General features: G+C 44.6%; 1 protein-coding gene across 4 annotated transcripts in view; it reads right to left on the bottom strand.

Moving 5' to 3' along the window:
- The window catches only part of CBFA2T2 (CBFA2/RUNX1 partner transcriptional co-repressor 2), a 117441-nt gene that overhangs the window by 7529 nt on the left and 85966 nt on the right, over positions 1-23946 (bottom strand). For 3 of the 4 annotated variants that reach the window (XM_062204036.1, XM_062204039.1, XM_062204038.1), the window contains exons 3-10: positions 23222-23463; positions 20073-20162; positions 15021-15202; positions 13183-13436; positions 10903-10988; positions 9993-10188; positions 3433-3501; positions 981-1171 (exon numbers count right to left, since the gene is read on the bottom strand). In XM_062204036.1, coding sequence (XP_062060020.1) covers positions 981-1171; positions 3433-3501; positions 9993-10188; positions 10903-10988; positions 13183-13436; positions 15021-15202; positions 20073-20162; positions 23222-23463 — 1310 coding nt within the window. The remainder of the gene's footprint in view (positions 1-980; positions 1172-3432; positions 3502-9992; positions 10189-10902; positions 10989-13182; positions 13437-15020; positions 15203-20072; positions 20163-23221; positions 23464-23946) is intronic. The other variant, XM_062204037.1, reaches the window with a different exon arrangement.

Below are 23946 nucleotides of genomic sequence, written 5' to 3'. Positions count from 1 at the left end.
CCCCTGCACCCTCACAGGAGACCGGAAGAAGCTCCTGGCTCTTGGTTTTAGATCAGTGCAGCTCCAGTTGTTATAGCCAACTGGGCAGTGAACCAGCAGATGGAGGACCCGCCCCCTGCCTTTCCTTCTCTGTGTAACCCTTTCTTTTTTTGAAAATGGACCATTTGAACATTGAGAAAATACAATTTCTGTTGTTCAAAAAAAAAAAAGTAAGTTCTTTAATTTCAAGAGAATGTCCCAAAGAGAGCTGCTCTCCCAACAGTAGATGGAATGTATCTGTTTATAAAAACTGGCTAATTTCTTGTTTTTAAAAACTGAAAAAATAACTAAAATTGAAAATGTCCTTCAGTTCTACATGACTACTACAATGTTTTGCATGCACGTCTCATCATGTCTGTGCCCACTGTGGTAGACGAGTCTGCTGCACTGAGACAACAGCAAGTCCTAGGCCAGGTCTCCCTGCCCTGCCACTTGTGCCCACCCAAGTATCCTGTGGCAGGTGCCACCGGACCCAGCACGCTCTTCCTCCTCTAGGCTAGCATCAGCGCTGAAGCTGCACGTCAGGTAAAGTCCCCCCGCACGGCGCTGCTCCCTATCAGTCAGTCAGCAGGATGTACCCACCCCACAGCACAGTGACAACAGGAAAACACACACTGAGCTGGCTGTCTGGCACATGGTAACCCCCTCAGTGCTGCCCACCATTCTCAGGCAGTCACAGTCTTTAGGGTGAGATTTGAAAACAAACCAATATAAGGAGCATATATATAATATAATGTGTATACATACACACACACAAGTACACATAACAATAATGAGTCTTACATAGTGACAGTGTGCACAGTCCCAGAGCGACAGGACAAAAAGCAGCCGCTAATTCAGGAGTGAACTGCTTGTCTCACTGTCCAGCGCACGAGAGGAAAGTCATGGGCGAAGCACCCGCAACGGCCCCAGCCCCAGCCCCGGCCCCCCAGAGCGCTGACCTCCGTGGACTCTTCCTGCTCATTGATGACCAGGAATGCATCCTCTGCAGCCTGCCGCTTGACATCGGCTATCGTTTGCTCCATTCGTGCTCTCTCCGTGGCAATCACTTCAAAGGCTTTTTGCTCAGCCTCGGCGACAGCCTTTTGTACTTCTGACATGGCCTGAATCTTCACTTTATTCACAGCTTCTTCTAGAAGAAAGTGACAGTAAAATCAACTGGCCGAGAACTCCTTTCCCTCCCAACCCACAGATTTTCTGAGAAGGGTCAGAGCTGAAAAAGGATGCCTGTTTCCTAGAAACACACAGGATCACGTGTTCATTCACTCAACCATCTGTGGAGTGCAGCAGGGTGGGCACTGTGCTGGCTGGAGATGTACAGGCGATTGGACATCATCTGTGCACCTGTGACAGTGCTTTAGGTGCCACCACCTAAACTCCAACCCCTGAGACGAGAGTGCCAAGGAGAAAAGTGGTCCCCTATGGAGGGGCCGGGGAGGGATCAGGAAAACATGTATGAAGCGATGGTGTGCAGAGGTCTGGAAAGCCCTGCATGCCAGGACTCTGAACTCAGCAGGAGCAGGTGGCACCAAGAAGGGGGTAAACCAGGAGGAGGCGGGTAGCACCGATGGGTCTGGCTGTGGAGTGCTAGAGAAGAACAGAACCATGCATGGAACTAGGTGACACGAGGACACAATAGATGGCAGGGACACACGGCAGAAGGCAGCGATACCTCCAGGTCATGCAGGTACCTGTGACCATGGGCAGGAAGCAACCTGAGACTAAAGTCAGTGGAGAATTAGGAGCTGAAGACACAATGTAGGCAGCTAGCAGAGAGCCAGATTTCTAATCCCTGTGGTCACAATTCCCCCAGCTAGCTCCCGATCACTCCTGCCCATCCATGGCTACCACCTCGCTTGGTCTCCCTGGAGGGGAGACTCCACATAGCATGCTCTATGCAGCTGAGTGAGCCTCAGCCCAATGAGGACATGCATGGCCTCTCACATGAACCCACAGGACTGGCCAGCCCAGAAGCCACAGGAACTCCCCAACAGCTCAGCTCTTTATGTGAGCTGGGCTCAGAGGAGGTTTCAGCCAGGTTCCAGGACCCTGAGTCAGCACTTCCCATCTCACTGCTCCAGAGGCTAAGGATTCCAGGCTTCCTGACACCCAGTGACCACACAGACTCACTGCAGCCCACGAGAACCATCTTCCACGGGCCTCTCTGTGGCTGTCAGGAAGGTGTTAAGTGCCTGTGAGCAAGCCAATAACCATGCTCTCAGGTAATCTCTATCCTCTCAGTTTAAGCATGGAGCAGTAAGAATCAGTTTAGAAACTATCTTACTGGACATCACCTAAGGTCACAGATGGCACCGTAGCAAAGCAAGGACTCAACTCCAGCTGACCCAACACCAAAGCTGGCTTCTTAACCACAGGTAACCAGAAGTACCTTTCAAGTATCAAAGCCACAAGTCTTAAGGACACCTTATACACTGATCTTTCATTCCACCTCATAATTATCCTTCATTCCACATAATCCTATTCTACTTATTGTCAATGTAATATATATTTCCCTGTGTCCAGCAGCAAAGATTCTTCTAGGTTGAAGGTAGTTTCCCAAATTGTTTTAAATGGTGAAATAATCTGTTGTTTTGGTGTAACCTTGTAAAGTTACTTAAGCCCTTATGCACACTGGGCTTCTTCCCAGGCTGCTCGCCCTTGCCCTTAGATTGCACTACAAACACTATCTTTGCTGCTGTAACAATCTGTGCTTACGCCTGGACATCTGCTTTTGACAGGAAGCATTGGAAGGCAGGAAAATAAGGAACAGCTTCAAGAATCTGTGTGTACTTGTGACATAAGTGGTAATGCTAAACTCCCAATGAAGAAATATTTGTATTTCTCAGAGCATAATTTGCTCAAAGCTGAATAAATGTGAGATAGGAAGAAAGGAAGCTGGTATTTGCAGAGTAAGAGTGATGTGAGGTTTTTTTTTGTTCCCTCCATTTCCTATCCTGCCAGAATAGTCGGTCACCGCTCTCCTCTATTCCTGAAGTCAGTACATCCACCAAGAGCGGTCACGGCTAAGCCAGAGAGAGTGGCAGTGAAAGGAAGAACCAAGGGGTGTGAGAGCTGCACCTCAGCAGCGGCAGCAGGAGTGTGAGCACAGTGTGCACAGGTCCTAAGTAAGGAGCTCAGGCAGAGGTGAATCCAGCTAATGGCCCCAAAACAGCACAGATCAAACAGGCAAAGAGGAGCTGGTCGCCTCCTGCAAGCTCCTGGCCTGTCCAGCAACAGGACAGGTGTCCTGGGGCAAGCCACAGGAGGAGCCGCAGGAGCCTGGAGCTGTCAGGAGCAAGTTATGAGACAAAGATGTGGCCACCACCCCTCTCCCAATCTGTGCTCTCCAATCGTGCACGAGTGAGTGCTCCCCATCCGCGAGCAGACACATACCAGTTTTTTTCCAAAACTCTACAGGTACGTAGCCTGTTCCTGGCCTACTGCTGAATTCCCGCTGAGAATCTGCAGGAGAGAGAAAGAGCACACTGTCAGATGCCGCCTAAGATCAGTTTTATTTTTATGCCATATATACTTTTAAAAAAGATTATTTATTTGAAAGCAGAGTTACAAAGAGAAGCAAAGACCGAGGTCTTTCACCTGTTGGTTCATTCCCCAAATGGCAGCAATAGCCAGGGCTGGGCCAGGCCAAAGCCAGGAGCCAGGAGCTTCTTCCAGGTCTCCTGCATGAGTGCAGGAACCCAAGGACTCGGCTATCCCCCACTGCTTTCTCAGGTATATTAGCAGGGAGCTGGACTGAAAGGGGAGCAGCTGGGACTTGAATGGGCACCCATAAGGGATGCCGGTATCACAGGCTGTGGCTTATCACACTGTACCACAACACAAGCCCCCTGTACAACAATTTTTAAAAATCCATTTTTAACTGACATGGCAATTGTGTAAATTTATTTTTTATTTGAAAGGGAGAGAGACACAAAGAGAGATATCTTCCATCCACTGGTTCACTCCCCAAATGCCTGCAACAACTGGGGCAGGGGTGGGTTGAAGCCAGGAGCCCAGAATCAATCCACATCTTCCACGCGGGTGGCAGGGACCCAAGTACTTGAGCCATCATCTGCTGCTGCCTAGGTATGCATGCACAGGAAGCTGGAGTCAGAAGCAGAACCAGGACTCAATCCCAGGCACTCCAGTGTGGGACAGGCACCCAACTCGTGTCTTAACTTCATCATCAAATGCCTGCTCCTTCTGCAACAATCTCACTCACCACTAAAAGACTCCAGCGTGAACGTTCACTTAGTGTGACAAAACACTCTCATAAAGGCTAAAATGCATGCATCAAGCACTAATATTTGGAAGCAGTAAGGTTAAGTGGTCTTCGCTTCCTACTTTTACCTTACCCAGACATAATTTTGTCCCCTGAAACATGTATATGTTATTAAGGCACTCCCCCAAATCTAAGCTCACAGATATTTATGTACACATAACCATTCACTGTATGGCTAACAATATATCCTAATGAAAAATGCAAGACATCTGAATAAGCATTATTAAGTCTATATTACTCACTGAAAAACAAAATAGAAGAAGCCAAAACAAAACAAAACAAAAAAAAAGCAAAAAGAAAAAAACAAAAAACACCACAAAACCTTAGCAACAACAGGAACAATTTAAGGAAATCACAGTAGAAATAAGACAGAATATTAGAGTCTTAAAATTATGAAATAAAACATTTACTTATTTATTTGAAAGAGTAACAGGGAGTGGGGAACTGGGGGAGAAGGGAAGGAGGTACAGTAGGATGGAGAGAGTAAAAGGGGCTGGAGGGGAGAGACAGAGTCTTCCATCTGTTGGTTTACTCCCCAAAAGGCCGCAACACCTAGGGCTAGGCATAGTCTAGGCCAAAGTCAAGAGCCTGGAACTCAATCAAGGTGTCCTACACAAGTGGCAGGGGACCAGGCACCTGGGCCACCTCCTGCTGCCTGCACTAGGCATTAGCAATGAGCTGGATGGGAAGCAGAGCAGCTGGGACTGGAACCAGCGTGCTGAGATGGGATGCAGTGTCACAAACGGTGGCTTACCTCATCATAACACAGTGCCAGCCCTAGAATTAAAAAATCTTTCAGCATATGAAGATACACTTTTTGATTATTTATTCATTTGAAAGGCAGAGACACAGAAATCTTTTTTTTTTTTTTTTTTTTTTTTTGGACAGGCAGAGTGGATAGAGAGAGAGAGAGAGAAAGGTCTTCCTTTTGCCGTTGGTTTACCCTCCAATGGCCGCTGCGGCCGAGAGACAGAAATCTTCTAACCACTAGTTCTTTCTTCAAATGCTCACAAAAGCTGGGGCTGGTCCAAGCCAAAGTCAGAAGCCTGTATCCCATATTACAGCATCAGAGTTTGAGTCTTGGCTCGGCTTCCAATTCCAGCTTACTGCTAATGTACACCCTGGGAATCAGCAAGTGATGACTCAAATATCTGGGTCCTTGCCATCCATGTGGGAGACCTGGAGTGGCCCCTGGCTTTAGCCTGGAACAACCCTGACTATTATAGGCATGTGGAGAGTAAACCGGTGAATGGGAGATCTCTGTTTCTGTCTCTCAAATCAATAAAAAATGTTAAAAAAAAAAAAAAAAGGTAAAAGTTAATTCCCAAGCTAATCAAAATAGTATGACCAGTTTAGAATCCAAGAGTTACATATATTTGTTATAAAAGTGGTAACGCCCATCCATTTCCTTAACCCGGAAACAATACTTTCCACTTAATTCTTTCTGTAGCTACTTCTTCATTTTTCAGTTAGAAGCATCACCTGCTGACTTGCATTGTGCACCCCCAGCCCTCTCACACAGACATTCCTAACTGCTTCCCTCCACGCCCTAATGGGGCTGTAGAGTCAGCATTTATAACCCTCCATTGTGAATGCTGAACACAGCTGAGCCATACATGTAGTTTTCAGTTTATAAATACTTTTATCTTTCTAAACAAATTTGTGTTTCTTAGAATGACTGCCTTGTCTATTCATGTGCTAAGCTTCTTATGTAGTTATTTTTAATCCAATCTCAAATTCTCCTTCTCTTGTTGTGTAAATATTTACTAAAATCTGCAAGCTCTGGGCCATTCCAGTGTGCCCTGGATGCTTTCTAGGCCACCTCTGCACTGTTGCTTGGGGCTTTCTCCCACTATCTCAGGATTTGCTTCTTGTTTCTTGCATGTTCTAAAAAATTGATCTGGTAAGGGCTAGCACTATGGCATAGTGGGTTAAGACGTCTGTGGTGCCAGCATGCCATGAGGGTGCCAGTTCAAGTCCCAGCTGCTCCACCTCTGATCCAGCTCCTTGCTAATGCACCTGGGAAAGCTGTGGAAGATGGCCCAAGTGCTTAAGCCCCTGCATCCATGCAGGAGATTGGAGGAAAGATCCTGGCCCTCGCTTCGGCTTGACCCAGCCATTGCAACCATTTTGGAAGTAAACCAGCAGAATCTCTCTGTAACTTTGTTTTTCAAGTAAATTAATAAAGTTTTTAAAAAAGCAGCAGATGTGGCCTGGAAGGGCAGTGAAGGATGGTCCAAGTGCTTGGGCCCCTATACCGCACCTGGCTCCTAGCTTCGGATTGGCACAGCGCCAGCCGTGGCGGCCATATGGGGAGTGAACTAACGGAAGGGAAGACCTTTCTCTCTCTCTCTCTCTCTGTCTGTAATTGTACCTGTCAAATAAATTAATTAAAAAAAATCTTAAAAAAGAACAAAAAAAGCAGCAAAGATGGCTAAAGTGCTTGGACCTTTGACACCCACACTGGAAACCTCAGTGAAGCTCCTGGCTTCTGGCTATGGTCTGGCTGAGTCCCAGCCACTGCAGAGAGGCAGAGCCACTGAGAGAGAGAGGGAGAAAGGTCTTCCATCCACTGGATCGCTTCTGAGATGGCTGCAATAGCTGGAGTTGAGCCGATCAGAAGCCAGGAGCCATGAACTCCTGCCAGGTTTCCCACAAGGGCACAGCGGCCCAAGCACTTGGGTCATCTTCTACTGCCTTCCCAGGAAACAGCAGAGAGCTGGACCAGAATAGCAGCAGCCAGGACATGCACTGGTGCCCACATGGAACTCCAGCGCCGTAAGTGGAGGCTTAGCCTACCGTGTGCCACAGCGCCGGACCAGAAATAAATAAATCTTTTAAAAACAACCCTGTCTTCTAACTTTCAATGATGCTAACTGATGAAGTCTGTTTCTTTTGCTGGGTAGTTTACTCAGTAGACTAATTCAGTCCACTACTGCTCTACTTTTTGCAATTATGACAACAATCTACGTGAGTGCTTGCCCATGAGCTGGGTGACTTCTAATTTTCTTATTGTGAGTCAGTGTTGTGGTGCAACAGGTTAAGCCACCATCTGCAATGATGGCATCCCTTATGGTTGCTGGTTTGAATCCTGGCTGCTCCATTTCTTCTTCTTTTTTAACATTAATTAATTTTATTTATTTGAAAGGAAGAGTTAAAGAGAGGCAGAGACAGACAGAGAGGCCTTCCATCCACTGGTTCACTCCCCAGATTGCTACAATAACTGGGGCTGGGCTGGGCTGAATCCAGGAGCCCCTTCTGGGTGTCCCACGTGGATGAGGGGGCACAGGCACTTGACCCATCCTCTGTTGCTGGGATGGGGATGGTTTAGGTGTTGGGCCCCTGCGCCCATGTGGGAGACCTGGAAGAAGCTCCTGGCTCCTGGCTTTAGCTTGGCCCAGCACTGGCTGTTGAAGCAATTTGGGGAGTGAACCAGGGAATGGAAGACCTCTCTCTCTGTAACACTACCTTTCAAATAAATAAACAAATCTTTAAAAAAAAAAGAAAACACTGCATGGGATGTCCACATTTCATATCAGAGTGCTTGGGTTTGCATCCTGGCTCTGCTGCTGAATCTAGCTTCCTACCTGTTAATGTGCACCCTGGGAAGTAGCAGGTGACAGTGGCTCACATGGTTGGGTCCTTGCCATCCACTAAGGTGATCTGATTGAATTCTCTTTTTGGCTTTGGCTCCCTGTTTTGGTCTGACCTAGCCATGGCTGTTGCAGACATTTGGGAAGTGAACTAGCAGATGGGAGATCTCTTTCTTATTCTTTGCCTTTCAAATTAATAAAAATGAAAAAAGAAATAAATGATGCTGTCCAGACTGGCAATCCAGACCTGCAGCTAGAGCTCTCTAATGTTGTACTTGCCAAACCAGGGGGAACCAATCTCCTGACTTCTGTGGTATTCTTGCTTTTCCTTATAGTTTTAACTTCTTTATGTATCCTTAAATACCAAAATGTGGGCTGGCCACATGGCGTGGCAGGTTAAGTCTCTGGCTGTGGTGTCAGCATCCCACACTGTTGCCAGCTTGTTTCCTACATGCACCACTTCCAATCAAGCTCCCTGCTAATGCCCCTCGAGAGCAGTGGAGGATGGCCCAAGTGCTTGGGCCCTGCACCCATGTGGGAGACCCGGAAGAAACTCTTGGATTCTGGTTTTGGGGAGGCCCAGCTCTGGCTGTTGTGGCCATATAGGGAGTAAACTGGGGGATGTAAGACCTCTCGTGTCTCCCTCTCTGTCTGCAATTCTGCCTCTCAAATAAATAAATAAATATTTAAAAATCAATATAGGGGTGCTGCAAACAGTTTGTGGAAATGGAATTAAATGATAAGTTTAATTCAAAAGAATTTGAAATCCATGGATATAAGTACATCCTGGTAACAGCTCCTCATATCTGGGTTCACATTCTGAATAGCATGTTGGATACAAATCATGCTATTCCTATACCCTATAACAAACATGTACCATAAGAGCAATGAACATAAGATAAATGTGTATATACATAAATTTATAATATATATAAAAATACCAATAAATAGTGTTTTATTTTGCACCCTCAGAAGCCTCACAGAAGGTTCAGTTTAGCTTTTCTAGCTAAACTGAGAATGACAATATAATTTATCATCTTTGTTGTCTTCATTTTTGAGAGGGAGAAACTAATAATAATTATGATAGGACACAGGCATAAACTTGGACTTTCCCAATCGAATTACAGAAGCTAAAGCTTTAAGCAGAAGGGGAGAAAAATGGAGCGTGGGCACACAAAGGTTCAAATTAGACACCAGCAAGTCCACGATCTGGACTGGAGAAGGGCTCATGTCTGCAGCCCATTCAGGTTCTGCCGTCTTCACCTACATACAGGCACTCGCCAGCAACGGTGACCTTTAGATTCTAGGTAGTTACAGGAAATGTCTACAAGGCTCAGATGGTGAGGGACACCTGAAGATCCGCTTTGTCTGCTTAGGAAGTGTTTATGAAACGAACCATGCAGCTCTAACAACCTGTAGTTGGCTCAAGAGCTCTAGCTGTGTGTGAGTTAATGCGCTGTTAATGTAGTGCATACCAACAGTTGACTACCAGTGTCTGAACACACTACATTAACTCTGGCTTTGCTTAGTTTTTTTCTCGCAGTCTTTCTAGCAGCCATCTTCTATGGAACATGCTAAGTCTGCCTGGTAAATATTTGGGAACTTTAAGTGGATGGGTAGGGGAGAGTCTGACAGTAGATGACCTGTCACTCAGTTGTGCCTCGGGATAGGGTATTGTTGCTGGGTAAATGTGAGCCATTTCTGTGAGAATTATTGTGGCTTCATAGAAGTATCCTGGTTTGAGAGAGTAGCTGCTCATGTCTCTGCTGCTACAGGCTGGGAGAAGGAGAGCTGGGATGATCAGCTTGGTACAGCAAAACCTATTGTATCATGCCACCAGCAAGTGGTAGAAATGTGTTATTTTCCCAGATGGGAAAAAGAGGAGGTGACCACTTTTAGGGATACTGTGAAGGATAAGTGATGTACTGGGTACATTCCTCACATAAGGGCCTTCTAAAACTCCATAATCTAGCACCATCTTCCTTGTAATTAAAATACAAAGACCCCTCCTTGCTGTTATCAGGTTGAATACAAAGGCTGATGTTTGATGTGTGCCTCGTTCAAGACCACCCTCTTACCATTGTTGAGAGAATCTGTGCTCCCAGGGCTGTGCTGCCTGGAGACCAATTCTGTGCCCGTTTTCCTCATCTCTGTGTTTTCATTGTACCGTCTTTTCCAGTAGTTGAGCTCTTCACGGTCAGATTCCTGACAGCGCCGCAGAACCGCCATGGAGCGCCTTGTTTTCTCTACCATTTCCATAATGCAATTCAGTGCCTGAACAGGGCAAGTCAGGCAGATAGTGGGTAAGGAAATTCAAACAATGAACACTAAATATCAAGTATAGGGAAAACAAACTAAGGATGCAGGTTCAAGAATTTTACAGGCTTAGGGACACAAATTTACAATGAAAGGCTGCCCTTACAGTTTCTTTTAAAACACATATACTTAAACATACACATAATTTAATTATTCATTTCTTAAGATCTCAAGATAATGCTTTCTAGATTCAAGGTTGCAGCAACAACATAATCTCTATAAAACAGTCATATAAAGCCATTGTAAGTCTGTCTAAATATCTCTACATCATCTGATAAAGCTGCAAATTTTGTAATAACACAATCAAAAAATATAGAGTAGGAACAATTATCACTCAGGAAAGAAAGGCTGCTATGTGCATATTTCCATATTCATGCTGAAAGAGGTGAAGAAATTTGCCCACCTCACAAAGACAGGAAGAGGCAAAGTTCAGACATAAACTCACAAACCTTTGTTTCTAACCATCACAATTCATGACTTTCCTTGGTTGATGACATGAAGTGATCATGCCACCAAAGTAAAAGTTGGGAGTGCCTCTGAGGCTCTGAGGCTGAGGGAATGGTAGATACTTCAGTTTCTATTATAAGCAAAAGATGCCTCATTTCAAGCTTACATGCTCTACTTACTGTTAGAAGTAATAAAGAGGGAAATCAGAAGCTGTGAGGTTCTTACGTGGTCAAGGTGCTTCCATTCATCAGCCCATTCCCTTTCTGTCAGGCGGTGATCCACCAACTCATCTTGATAGCCTCCATTTAGACCTATCAGAAATCAAGAGATTAAAGATAGCAGGAAGAATATAACTGAACTGCTAGGGCCGGCGCTGCGGCGCACCAGGTTAATCCACTGCCCGTGGTGCTGGCATCCCATATGGGTGCCAGTTCTAGTCCCAGTTGCACCTCTTCAAGTCCAGCTCTCTGCTGTGGCCCGGGAAGGCAGTGGAGGATGGCCCAAGTGCTTGGGCCCCTGCACCTGCAGGAGAGACCAACCAGGAGAAGCACCTGGCTCCTGGCTTCGGACTGGCGCAGCATCGGCCGCAGCGGCCACTTGGGGAGTAAATCAACAGAAGGAGGACCTCTCCCTTTCACTGTCTGTAACTCTGTCAAATATATTTTTAAAAAATTCTTAACAAAAAATCAAAAAAGAATATCAAGTCAACTGTGAAAGACAAGCAGCCTAAAAAAAAACATATTCCATGCAAGAAAAGATGGAGGGTCCACAGACACAGGAAAAGATGGGCAATGCAAATCAAAAACTTCACTGAGGTAGTACTTCACCTCTAACACACAGCAGACAATTAGAGTATCAGACAGTAATGTGTTGGCAAGGATGTGGGGCAAGGCCAATGCTCCGTAATCAAAACTAGAGTGTGGGTATGTACTGGCACAACTACTTGCACAGCTGAGTATTACCAATGTTTTATTTTTTTAATGATTTATTTATTTATTTGAAAGGCAGGTGAATGAGTGAGTATGAGGGACTGACCTTCCATCTGCTGGATCACTCACCAAATGGCTGCAAAAACCAGGACTGGGCCAGGTTGGAGCCAGGAACTCCATTTGGGTCTCCCATATGGGTGGCAGGGGCCACTGACAGATGCATCCCATATGGCTGCCGGTTCAAAACCCGGCTGCTCCACTTCCAATCCAGCGCTCTGCTATGGCTTGAGAAAGCAGTGGAAGATGGCCCAAAGCCTTGGGCCCCTACACCCGCATGGGAGACAAGGAAGAAGCTTCTGGCTCCTGGCTTCGGATTGGTAGTTGTAGCCATCTGGAGAGTGAACCAGCAGATGGAAGACACCTCTCCCTCTGCCTCTGCTCGATACATATATAAATCATATATATACATTTTTAAATAATATATATTTCTCTGCTTTAGGCCTCAAAACAATTGTGAGACAACCCACAATTATTTATTATTTCCTACTAAATACCAGTCCCTAATCTAAGTATTACAAGTCCTCTCCAAGAAGCTTACATAGTAATAAGTTTGACACAGAAGAAGAAGCTGCTTTTGTGGCATTTAATAGTTTGTCATATAATCAGTGAAACAGGAAAGCTGGGAATTCAAGTCTAGATAGTCTGGCTCCTGGCTTTGGCCTGGCCCAGCACTGGCCATTGTGGCCATCTGGGGAGTTAATCGGCAAATGGAAGACCCCTCTCTCTGTAACTTGCCTTTCAAATAAATAAATCTTTAAATTTTTGTTTGAGAGATAGTGAGACAGAGAGATCCTTGAACTGGTTCACACCAGGGTTAAAACCAGGAGCCAGTCCAAGACTCCCACTTCAGTGGCAGGGCCACAACTACGTGAACCATTACCACTGCCTCTTAGGGTCTTAGGCACTCTGATACAAGACAAATATATCTTACCTGGTTTAAGTCAAGTGCCTGCCTCTCCATGAACTTTTTGAAGCTTTCATAATTTCTAAAATTTGTGGGTTTTTTTTTTAAGTATATATATTAAAATAAACAAAACAGTCATTCAGTCATTTAAAAGGCAGAGGGGCAGAAAGATCTTCCATTCGTTGGTTCAACCCCTCAAATGCCCCAAACAGCCACTTTGGGCCAGGCTAAAGCCAGGAGCAAGGATCCCATAGGGGTCTTTCCTGTGGGTGGCAGCAACTCAGTACTAGAATCCAAACATTTGCTGCCTACCTCCCAGGTGCATTGACAGGAAGCTGGTTAGGAAGCAGAAGGAGAGACAGAGGTGGGATTTGATCCCATGTGTTCTGATATGGGTGTTCCAAATGACAGCTTCACCTGCTGTACCATAACAACTGCCAAATTTGTTCAGTTTCCATCTCATCTAACATTTATTTCTACATGCAATATTGTTTGATCTTATCAACGGGGAAAAAGCAATGATGCTATTATTTAATTTCATCATGAGACAGGAAGGAAATCCAAGCATTCAGCCTGAATTTAAAGCATTGCCATGCTGCGAACGTCACTTACTAAGACTGTGGTGCCGTTCACGAACTTCTCGATGCTCCAGCATCTTCGTGGGTTCTCGGTACAGGTGTGAAGTTGCAATATCCTCTAAGGTGTAGTGCTGCAGAGGAGGAGGAGTTGGATGGAACTGGCCCCCAGCATTCATAAGCGGCACAGAGAGGGCAGGACTGTGCCGGGGAGCAGGACTGATGGTACACACTCTTTTGGCAGGAGGCTCAGGAGGAATTGGATCTCTTTCAAAGTTGTTCTCTTCCCTCCTGTTGAACCAGAAGTGCACATCTGAGCCTGACAACAAGTGTTCACTCAAGCATCCCCCGAGCACTACTTTATGTTCCATATTCTGCTACACAAAGACTGGAAGAAAACATGTACATGTGGCATGGCTTGAACTGTCTTCAGGTGCTAGGCAATCATGTCAACTGCAGATAACCACGCGGAAACATCTAACCTTCAGGAAACAAAGTAAAGAGTAAGGAGACGACTGCATTTCCAGTGTGAGAGGCATACATACAGAGGGGATTCCTGTGTTCAGAATTTTTTGTTTTATTTTCATTAGTCAGAACTTTATTCTCATAAATATATTCTGAGTAAGATATTATTAACATTGAAGCTTTCAGCTTCTACCTAGGGTCATTTTATTATGAAGGACCATGTTTACCAGGAGGTGTTATAGGAAAGAAACAATTCCTTACACAGGATAAAAAAAGGCTCACTAATCCACTTGTGACTTGAGATTTTTCAGTCATTCCACTTCAACTGTAATATATTTTCAACCATTGGGAAAATATAACTTCCTTAATAACCCATAGAATGCTGTGGTAACCACTTGTGAAATACCTATTTGGTCTTCCCAGCATAAATTCTAATGTCCTGGGACTCTTCAAAGTGGTAAACCTATTTTTGTATGCAAGTGAGCAAGCTGGTGGCTGGCAGCAACAAAGTAGTTTTAGGGTTGGGGTGAGTAGAAAGATGAAGGTCTGCACTTTCAGACCTGCCTTCAACCTTAAGGACAGAAGATGAGCTGAAGGTTAGGCCAATCACCACCAACTACAAATCTAAGCAATCACTAAGCAACCACTCAACCGGGCCTCTACAGAAACCTGAAAGGACAGCGTCTCAAGAACCTGCACACAGAGGGCATGGGAGCTACACGCCCCTTCTCCCACATCTTGCTGCACTGTACTCTGGTATCCTGTGCGACATCTTTTGGAATAAACCAGAAAACACAGTGCAGTGAAGACTGCAAGCCACTCTAAATGAATGGAGCCTGAAGAGGGTGCTGGGGGAGTGCTACTTTATAGCCAGCTGGTCTGAAGCACAGGAAAAAGCACCTATGAGGGTTGGCAACTGGCAGATCAAGGAGGGGATAAGGTAGAGCTTTGGGGACTGAAGTCTCAATCCAGAATCTGATGCAATCTACACGTAGGCAGCGTCAGAACTAAATCAAACTGCAGGAGTTCCAGCTGGCATCTGTTGCCAAACTGACTGCTTGCTTGATGTGTGGACAAAAAACCCACCCCCATTTGGTCACACGAGTCCTCTGTGTTGACTGTTAAGAGAATTTTCTTATACTCCCAGAAGCAGAGGGGATCCATACAATGCTCTAGAATTTCTCACCATGGGTATGCAGACCCATCTGAAGGGTTTTTGAAAGTTACTCATGTCTGGGAGATATTCTTACTCCCTCTACTACTTGATACTGGGAAAAAGCAAAACAAACCTTAGAAAGCCTGAAACACTGATTAGCTATCTATAAGCATGGAAATCAAATTCCTGTTCACACACAAAGAAGAAGGTCACAGTGGTTCCAGAAAATCAAGAACAAAGTCCTTCCTTCTCACCTCTCTGGACTGGGTCTCTTCCCGTTTCCATGCACCTCCATGAGCAGCTCCGAGGAGTCTGCCGGGGATGCGATGCTGGTGTTGAGCAGAAGGTGTTCATGCTGAGCCAGGTACTGGGACGGGGTCTGCTTGGCGGCCCGGGCGCAGTGTAGCAGTTCCCGCTGCAGCAGGGGCAGGTTGGCCTTGAAAAGAAGGGGCAGTTTTTCCAGGGTTGTGCCCCATGCAGCCAGGATCAGCACCTCATATGGCTTTCAGAGTTAAGTCACATGAAACCAAAGCCCTGCTCTCCCTGTAGCTCTGATTTTCCAAAGTTCTTCATTATGTAGAGAGATGCCTATGATACCGTACTAGAATTGCTACTTGACTCCTTTCTTCTCTAAAAAGATGATTGAAACCTCCTTAAAGAAGGGGGTCACATGTCAGTAATGACCTGTAGAGCACAATTTGAATTCATGCATTTTCAGAGACTGCCTACCAGGCAGTAAGAGCAATCTCACTCTTTCCTCCATCATTACAAATGCTGGTTTCTGTCTCTGGGATCCCAAACCTCTGAGCAAAACTTCCCTTCCTGTTCTTCAGAGTGCTGCCATGGAATTCCGAAAGAGATTCTTGTGGAACACAGAGTTCTACAAAGGATTACTAGGAGAGAGATACCCTGTAAAAGGGTAATTAACTATGGAGTGATACTTTCCCTTCAGAAAACTTTTAATGGGGACTAACCCTATGAAAAACCATATGCATTTTTAAAAAAAGATTTATTTTATGTATTTGAAAGGCAGAGTTACAGAGAGAAAGAGACAAAGAGAGGTCTTCTACCTGCTGGTTTACTCCCCAAATGGCTGCAATGGCCATGCTGAAATCAGGAGTCAGGAGCTTCATTTGGGTCTCCCATGTGGGTACAGGGGCCAAAACACTCAGGATATTCTCCGCTGCTTTTCTAAATACATCAGCAGAGAGGTGGATCAGAAGTAGAGCAGCTGGGACTTGAACCAGCACCCATAAGGGCTGCTGGCACTGCAGATGGTGGCTTAACCCACTGCGCCATAATACTGGACCCTATGCCTCTTTTAAACTTCAGAATTCTAAATCCTTCATAAACAGATATTACTTTACCTGTATTTTTTTCATTAAAGAGGTAAGAATTTTGTTTTTTACACAAACTTAAAAATATTTCAGGCTCAGCCTATAATAAAAGCTTTTATCCAAAAGGAAGATGAACAAGAGAAAGGAGTTTTAATACAAACAAGTAGTCATCCCCTCAGAGAGGTTATCTTAGCAGGCACCATAACTAATGACTGCTTTAAAGCAGAAATAAATTGACAACACCCTGAATTCCAGCCAAAAAACTGCCATAACAACCTACTTCATGCTGTTTCCCAAAATAACAGAGTCAAGAATAGGAAATCTGACAATATAAAACTCTGAAGTTTGTTCTGTAAGTTCAATCTTTCTGCAACTGCAAAAATTTAAATGGAAAAACAAATACCATGTCAGATCTTTACATTTGTGACATATTGTTCTATCATGAATAATAATAAAATAATAATTATTTCCCACTAATACAAATCTTTCTTTACTCTAGAGGCATGAGAAATAGCTGTCTACTAGCTCTGACACAGGAAGACCCAGACAGAACATGCAAAGCTGTGTCAAAAGCTGAGAAAGGCGTACAGACTGCTCTGGGCCACTGAGGCTTGAAATCTGATCACAATGGAGATATAGGGCAGTCTGTGAACCTTAGGCCTCTGCATTTTCCTCTGGGTCTGCTATGCTACAATATAGTTTTGTTGAGTCAATAGGCAAAATTAAAGATTTTATATGGTAAATGTTAATAAAATAGGAAACAGGCCGGCGGCCTGGCTCAACAGGCTAATCCTCCGCCTTGCAGCGCTGGCACACCGGGTTCTAGTCCCGGTCGGGGCGCCGGATTCTACCCCGGTTGCCCCTCTTCCAGGCCAGCTCTCTGCTGTGGCCCGGGAGTACAGTGGAGGATGGCCCAAGTGCTTGGGCCCTGCACCCCATGGGAGACCAGGAGAAGCACCTGGCTCCTGCCTTGGGATCAGCGTGGTGCGCCAGCCGCGGCGGCCATTGTAGGGTGAACCAACGGCAAAGGAAGACCTTTCTCTCTTCTCTCTCTCACTGTCCACTCTGCCTGGACAAAAAATAAAAATAAAAAAGGAAACAAATTTTCACAAATACCATATCAGCAGAATTCTAAACCCAACTGAATCTAATCCTTCTGTATGATAACATTTAGCTTAGAATTCCCTATCACCAGCATGATTACAGACATTGTCTGTAATGCTCACGTTAGCTGCATAAAACCATCTGCTAGGTTGGATCTGAGACACAGTCTGTTAAACCTGGTCTACAACAGACTGGTATCTGTTTCTCCTCTTTCAATGTCTTTGAACTGCTTTCCAACCCTATAACGCATAGATAAGTGGTAGTAATGCAGAATATCTGCTGCCTAGGGACATACAAATTATCTTTAGCTGTCGATTTTACCAGTGTTTGCAGGATCATAAAGGCATCTGTAAATGTGCCTTTTATTTAATTTACCTTTGAGCTGGTTGTGACATTTTGATTCCCTCACTGACCATGAATTCAACAAAACCTCTGAAATGTACTAATTTTTTAAATGTTATCTGGTTTTGAAACTTATCATTTAAGTAAAGGAGACAACAGCAACTTCACAGTTGAAAGCATGGCAGTTACTACCTTTATCAAATGATCAAAGTCAATAGCCCCCTGCTACCCTCCTGAGAGCACACAGTGATACTCTTACCTACCACTCAGGTGCAAAAAGCACCACCTGATACTAATCCAGAGGAAGCTTTAGGAAAAAACAAATGGAGGGACATTCCATTAAATAAAGATCTCACACTTTTCAAGATCATGAAAAGGTAAGAGATTTTTTCCGATTAAAGCAGGCTAAAGAGACAAGACAACTAAATGCAACACGTGATACTGAATTACATCCAGGACTATGTTTCCCTTGCCAACACAAGCATTTCTGTTGTGGTAAAAGGACACAAGTAGAAAACCTGATGAAACATGGGCAAGGTTTATAAAGAACTGTGTTGTATGAATTTCCTGATAATTGTATTAAAGTATTCAGATATATCTGGTTTGTAGCTTATTCTCCAAATTTTTTTGGAAAAATAAATTGAAAGAGAATGATAATGTAAATGTGGTTGAAATATTAACATATGCAGAATCTGAGAGAAGGTTATGCAAGGATCTTATTGTACCACTTTGCAGTTTACCTGTGAGCATGAAACTATTTCAAAGATAAGGGTATTAAAGCATGCATACTCTATAACACTTCAGTACTTATCAGGTAAGGACAAGTTAGAACGGTGTCTCCAAAGCTATGTTCCAGAGAACATTAATTCCAGGAGGCAGTATTAGAATCTAGCATAACTGGGGCTTATGGAGATGTAAAACTGCACTCCTGTCTTCTTTTTCTGGCCCCAGGCACTTTGGCAGCACTTGGTGCAGACATGGCCAAGTCCAAGAACCACACTACAAACCATCAGTCCCAAAAATGGCACAGAAATGGCACCAAGAAACCCCAATCACAAAGACAAAAGTCTCTCAAAGGGCTGGACCCCAAGTTCCTAAGGAAAATGCATTTTGCCAAGCAGCACAACAAGCAGGGCCTGAAGAAGATGAAGGCCAACAGCACCAAGGCTAACACTGCATGTGCTGAAGCTATCAAGGCCCTGGTCAAGCCTAAGGAAGCTAAGTCCATGATACTAAAGGGTGTCTGCAACAAACATGAGCCCACATTGCCCAGGGTCTTAGACTGTCCTGGCTAAAGAACACCGCAAAGGCCAAGACCGAGCCAAAATTCAAGTCAAGGCCCAGACCCAGGCTCAAACCAAGCCCAAGGCCCAAGGCCTGCACCTGCAATCCCAGTTCCAGCTCTGGCTACTCTCAAAGGTGTGCAGCCTACCATGAAGTTTACATAACAGTATTTGCCTGCCAGTGGAAGGACAAAAGGTATGACTCCTGCAAGCTGTCTGTATGGGTCTAGTGCCCCCCTGTGCAAAAACAAACAAACAAATACACCACACCCACACACAAAAACAAAGCAAACAAAAAAGCTATCATTAGGCCAGCGCTGTGGCTCAATAGGTTAATCCTCCGCCTTACGGCGCCGGCACACCGGGTTCTAGTCCCAGTTGGGGCGCTGGATTCTGTCCTGGTTACCCCTCTTCCAGGCCAGCTCTCTGCTGTGGCCGGGAGTGCAGTGGAGGATGGCCCAAGTGCCATGGGAGACCAGGAGAAGCACCTGGCTCCTGCCTTCAGATCAGCGCAGTGCGTCGGCCGTGGCGGCCATTGGAGGGTGAACCAACGGCAAAAAGGAAGACCTTTCTCTTTGTGTTTCTCTCTGTCCACTCTGCCTGTCAAATAAAATAAAATTAAAAAAAAAAAAAAAAAAAAAAAAAGCTATCCTTCCACCTTCTCTCCTGCTCAGGTGTGTGGAATGTCCAGCCTGATCTGGCTCTGTCAACGCATTTGCAGACGGGACTCAAACTTCAATGCATCTATATAGCAGGCTAGTTTTTAAGTTGGTAATTTTTTATGTTCTATGAGTGATGTTATAAATATCCAAAAGGCCCTAGGCAGAAAAAAGTTTCCCCACGCTCACTAAGGTAAAGGGCAAACTGCACAGGCCCCTCCTTTATGCAGGCCTCCTCTCGAGTATACCTAACCCTGCTGGCCATAGTCAGAAGATTGAGTGACCAGTTACTTCTTCTGTTGGGAACCCAGCCTTCCCCCACCCTATGCCCCCACCCCCAGCACCTCCAACTCCCTCCTCTACTTGCTCCTTCTGTATGCAGTGGCTTCACACAACTTAGACTCCTGTACCTCTCAATAAAGCATGATGCTTGTCTGCAGATTTTACTCACAGCTTTTTGGCAGACCCAAATAATCAAAGAAAGGAAAGCTGGGCCAACTGCCTTGATTGAGATCCTAGAACAGGTATCAGTACATCTAGAGAAAATGAAGTTAAACTCAGTAGCTATCTCTTAGAATTACCTTGAGAAATGGAATCACAAAAGGACGAAGAGGAAAGTTTGTGGCCTCTTGGAGCTTACAATGGAATTCTTCAATTGTCACTGTTGAGTTCTGAAAAGACAAATAACATTGTTTATTTTCAAAACCGGACACTATGTCACAGTGCTGAACCCTTTCAAATCACAAGGGAAAAAAAAATGCCAGAGGACTGTCACTAACTCAATCCTCCCTCAAAGGTGAATGAAATCCTATTTCCTTTATAAAGGAAATTTGGCCCCACTTGAAAGCTAAGCTCCTGTGCTTGGTGGCCTGGGCCAGAGCAGGGCACTGCCTTCCTCACCTCTCATGAAGAGAGGCACTGAGGTCCACCTCGAATTGGAGGGTTCATCAAAGGCCCATCAGGGCCAGAGAATCAAGTTTACAATGTTTTCTGTAGAACAGATCCTAACTCAGCCCAAAATGCCAACTTAATAGTATTTGCTATCCACCTGAAGCTAGCTTTCCCATGGTTTCTAAATGGAAGCTAAAACCAAACAAAAAGAACAATCGGTGTCATCTACCTTTAAATGACCTAGTAGCCTTTCAGAACAATTTCAAATGGGCAAATTCCCCTAAGCAAGTTTTAATCACTCGCAGAAGTTATTAGCACTTCTCTTGGATCTATCCTTTTCTTTGCTTTTATTTGAAATGCAGAGTTAGAGAGGGAAGATCTTCCACCTGCTGGTTCACTCCCCAGATGGCTGCAACAAGAGTCCAGCCTTTAAACAAGGAATGCATCTCAGCCCGTCTGCTAAGGAGAATAAATAAAAACATTTGCTTCAAAGTTCACAAAAGATGTTTCTTTCTGTTTAAAATATTAATTTTATCTATTTCAGAGAGAGAAAAAGAGGAAGTGAGACCAGAGGCCAAGTCCAACTTCCCATGCACTGGTTCACTCTGCAAATGTTCAAGCTAATGCTCAGCCAGGGCAAAACTGGAATCCAGAAAATAAATCCACCCCTTCAGGGTGGCAGCAATCAATCATCTGAGGCATCACCTGGTGCCCCCCAGTGTGCACAACAGCAGAAACTGGAATTGAGGATGGAGCTATGACTCAAACCTATGACTTAGATGTAGATACAAGATCCCAAATAGCACTTTAACCACTGTGTCCGTTTCTAGACTGAGACATCTTCTAAGGAAGTAGCTCTTCAACTTTTTGGACCCAGATTCCATGTAAGTTATATATATTGTATCAATTGATATTCACTGTATTAGATCTAAAAATTTAAAAAATTAACCCATTTCAAAATAACCCTTACATGTTAAAATAACATCTTAAAACAACAAAACAATACAAAACAATTTCCCAAAAGAAAGGTAGTAAGAAGGACACTATTTTACAGTGTCGCAAATCCATATTAGCTAGTCAATTAAAAGACAGAATCCACCACTTCTGCATTAATCTGTCACAATATCCCACAGCATGTCCCTAGAATATTCTACCATATATGCTTAATAAGAGGAAAATAAAGGCCAGTAACATCTTATTTTTTCTATGAACATGGTCTGGATGTTTTGGACACCTAGAAAGGATATCAGGGGAATTCCAGGGGTCCCTGGATGGCACATCAAGCAGGGTGTTATTGTGATGCATCTTTTTAACACATATGGAGACAGATGTACAGGATGCTGTTACTGGAGGTACATCTTGAAAAATCTAATTTATAAACATTGGGAACTGGCAGTACTTTCCTTATAAACACTGAGAGTAATATCCTTTTTGGCTGTTAATATCAGAAAACCATTCCTTTCTATCACAGCCTTACCATGCTCAATACGGAAAGAAAAACTATGTGTTATCTTGAAAATTCTACAGAAACTACATATGCATAAGGAGTAGAGCAATGAAATACAATTGATAAAATTTACTTAAACCACGAAACTTGTAGTTTCATAAATTATTATTTTGAAAATTAAGCTTGCTGGTACTCTAATCTGCATGGTAGGGAAACTATGTCTTAGTGCTGAATACATTAAATTACAAACCCTAGAATTAACTTGGTTGGACCCCAGAAAGCTTGTTGAAACCAATTTTAAGACAAATTCAGGGGGCTGGTGCTGTGGCGCAGCGGGTTAAAGCCCTGGCTTGCAGCGCCAACATCCCATATGGGCACCGGTTCAAGTCCCAGCTGCTCCACTTCCCATCCAGCTCTCTGCTATGGCCTAGGGAAGCAGTGGAGGATGGCCCAAGTCCTTGGGCCCCTGCAACTGCATAGGAGACCTAGAAAAAGCTCCTGGATCCTGGCTTCGTTGTGGTCATTTGGGGAGTGAACCAATGGAATGGAAGACCTCTCTCTGGCTCTACCTCTCTCTGTAACTCTGTCTTTCAAATAAATAAAATAATTCTTTAAAAAAAAAAAAATTCAGGCCGGCGCAGTGGCTTAACGGGCTAATCCTCCACCTTGCAGCACCGGCACACCGGGTTCTAGTCCCGGTTGGGGTGCCGGATTCTACCTCGGTTGCCCCTCTTCCAGGCCAGCTCTCTGCTATGGCCCGGGAGGACAGTGGAGGATGGCCTGGGTCCTTGGGCCCTGCATCCCATGGGAGACCAGGAGAAGCACCTGGCTCCTGGCTTCGGATCAGCGAGATGCGCCGGCCGCAGCGGCCATTGGGGGGTGAACCAACGGCAAAAAGGAAGATCTTTCTCTCTGTTTCTCTCTCTTTCACTATCCACTCTGCATGTCAAAAAAAAAAAAAAAAAAAAAAAATCCAGGGTCCAGTGTTGTGGCACAGCAGGTTAACCCGTAGCCGAGATGCCAGTACCCCTTATTGGAGTGCTGGTCCAAGTCCCAGTTACTCTGCTTCTGATCCAGATCCCTATTAATGGCCCAAGTACCTGGGCCCCTAGCACCCAGCTGGGAGAACTGGATCGAGTTTTAGGCTCTTGGCTTTGGCCTGGCCCAGCCCTGGCTGTAGGAGCCATTTGGGGAGTGAACTAGCAGATGTAAGATCTGCTTTCAAATAAATAAATCTTCTCTTAAAACAAACAAACAAACTAAAGCTGCTTCCTGGAATTTTATCAGTACCTTCAGCAATAAGGTAAGCATAGTTTTCCTTCTTGATAAAGATTACAATCCAACAGAGTTTAGATCCAAGCCAGCTGTCAACAGCAGAAATTCCATACTTACCACCAGTGCTAGTACAAGAGTCCGCACCTTCTCCCCAATCTCTGGCGAGATGTCATTCCCAAACTGTTGCAGGGTGGTAAGAAAGCGTTTGAGCTTGCTGAGCTGCCGAGCTCCACAAGTGGCTGGCAACTGTTGATTAGTTAGGGCAGATGATGTGGAAGAAGCAGGACCATTGCTGTATCTCTGTGGTGGTGATGGGGCACCATTCAGGGTTGGAGGAGAATGGTTGATTCCATTGCTTACTAAAAGAAAGTCAAAATGAAAGATCCAGTTTAACTAAGAAGCAGGAGGACCTCTGCTCTCTCCTTATTTGAATTTTGTAAACCACCAAGTTAAAAAAGAGCAACAAAAACTCCATTTCTGTTTTGAGCAGGATTGCTATGAGACAAACTGTCAAAAAAATAAAGATAACAATGTAACAGAGCAAAGTTAAAACAAAAGTGCTCTTCAGCATAGAGAAGGCACTTGTCACTCCAGGGGTCCTACAGGCAGGGCTGGGCAGCTTTGACAAAAACTGCCTTCAACAAGGAGAGCTTGAGCTGTCTATCCACTGAGTGGACAGTCTTGCCCATTTTTTATTACATCTTCTTCCTAATTTCAGGGTCTTAACCCAAATTATCAAAGACTATAGATTTAATGACCATTCAGAAACTCAAGTTCATCAGTCAGTTTATATGCTGCTAGATTAACACTGCCAATTTCTTGGTCGTTCAATAAAGCACTGT

This window comes from Lepus europaeus, chromosome 10 (assembly GCF_033115175.1).
Source record: "Lepus europaeus isolate LE1 chromosome 10, mLepTim1.pri, whole genome shotgun sequence".
NCBI classification, from domain to species: domain Eukaryota; kingdom Metazoa; phylum Chordata; class Mammalia; order Lagomorpha; family Leporidae; genus Lepus; species Lepus europaeus.
The sequence above is the reverse complement of the archived record's forward strand: the minus strand, read 5'-3'. Positions and strand labels throughout refer to the sequence as shown.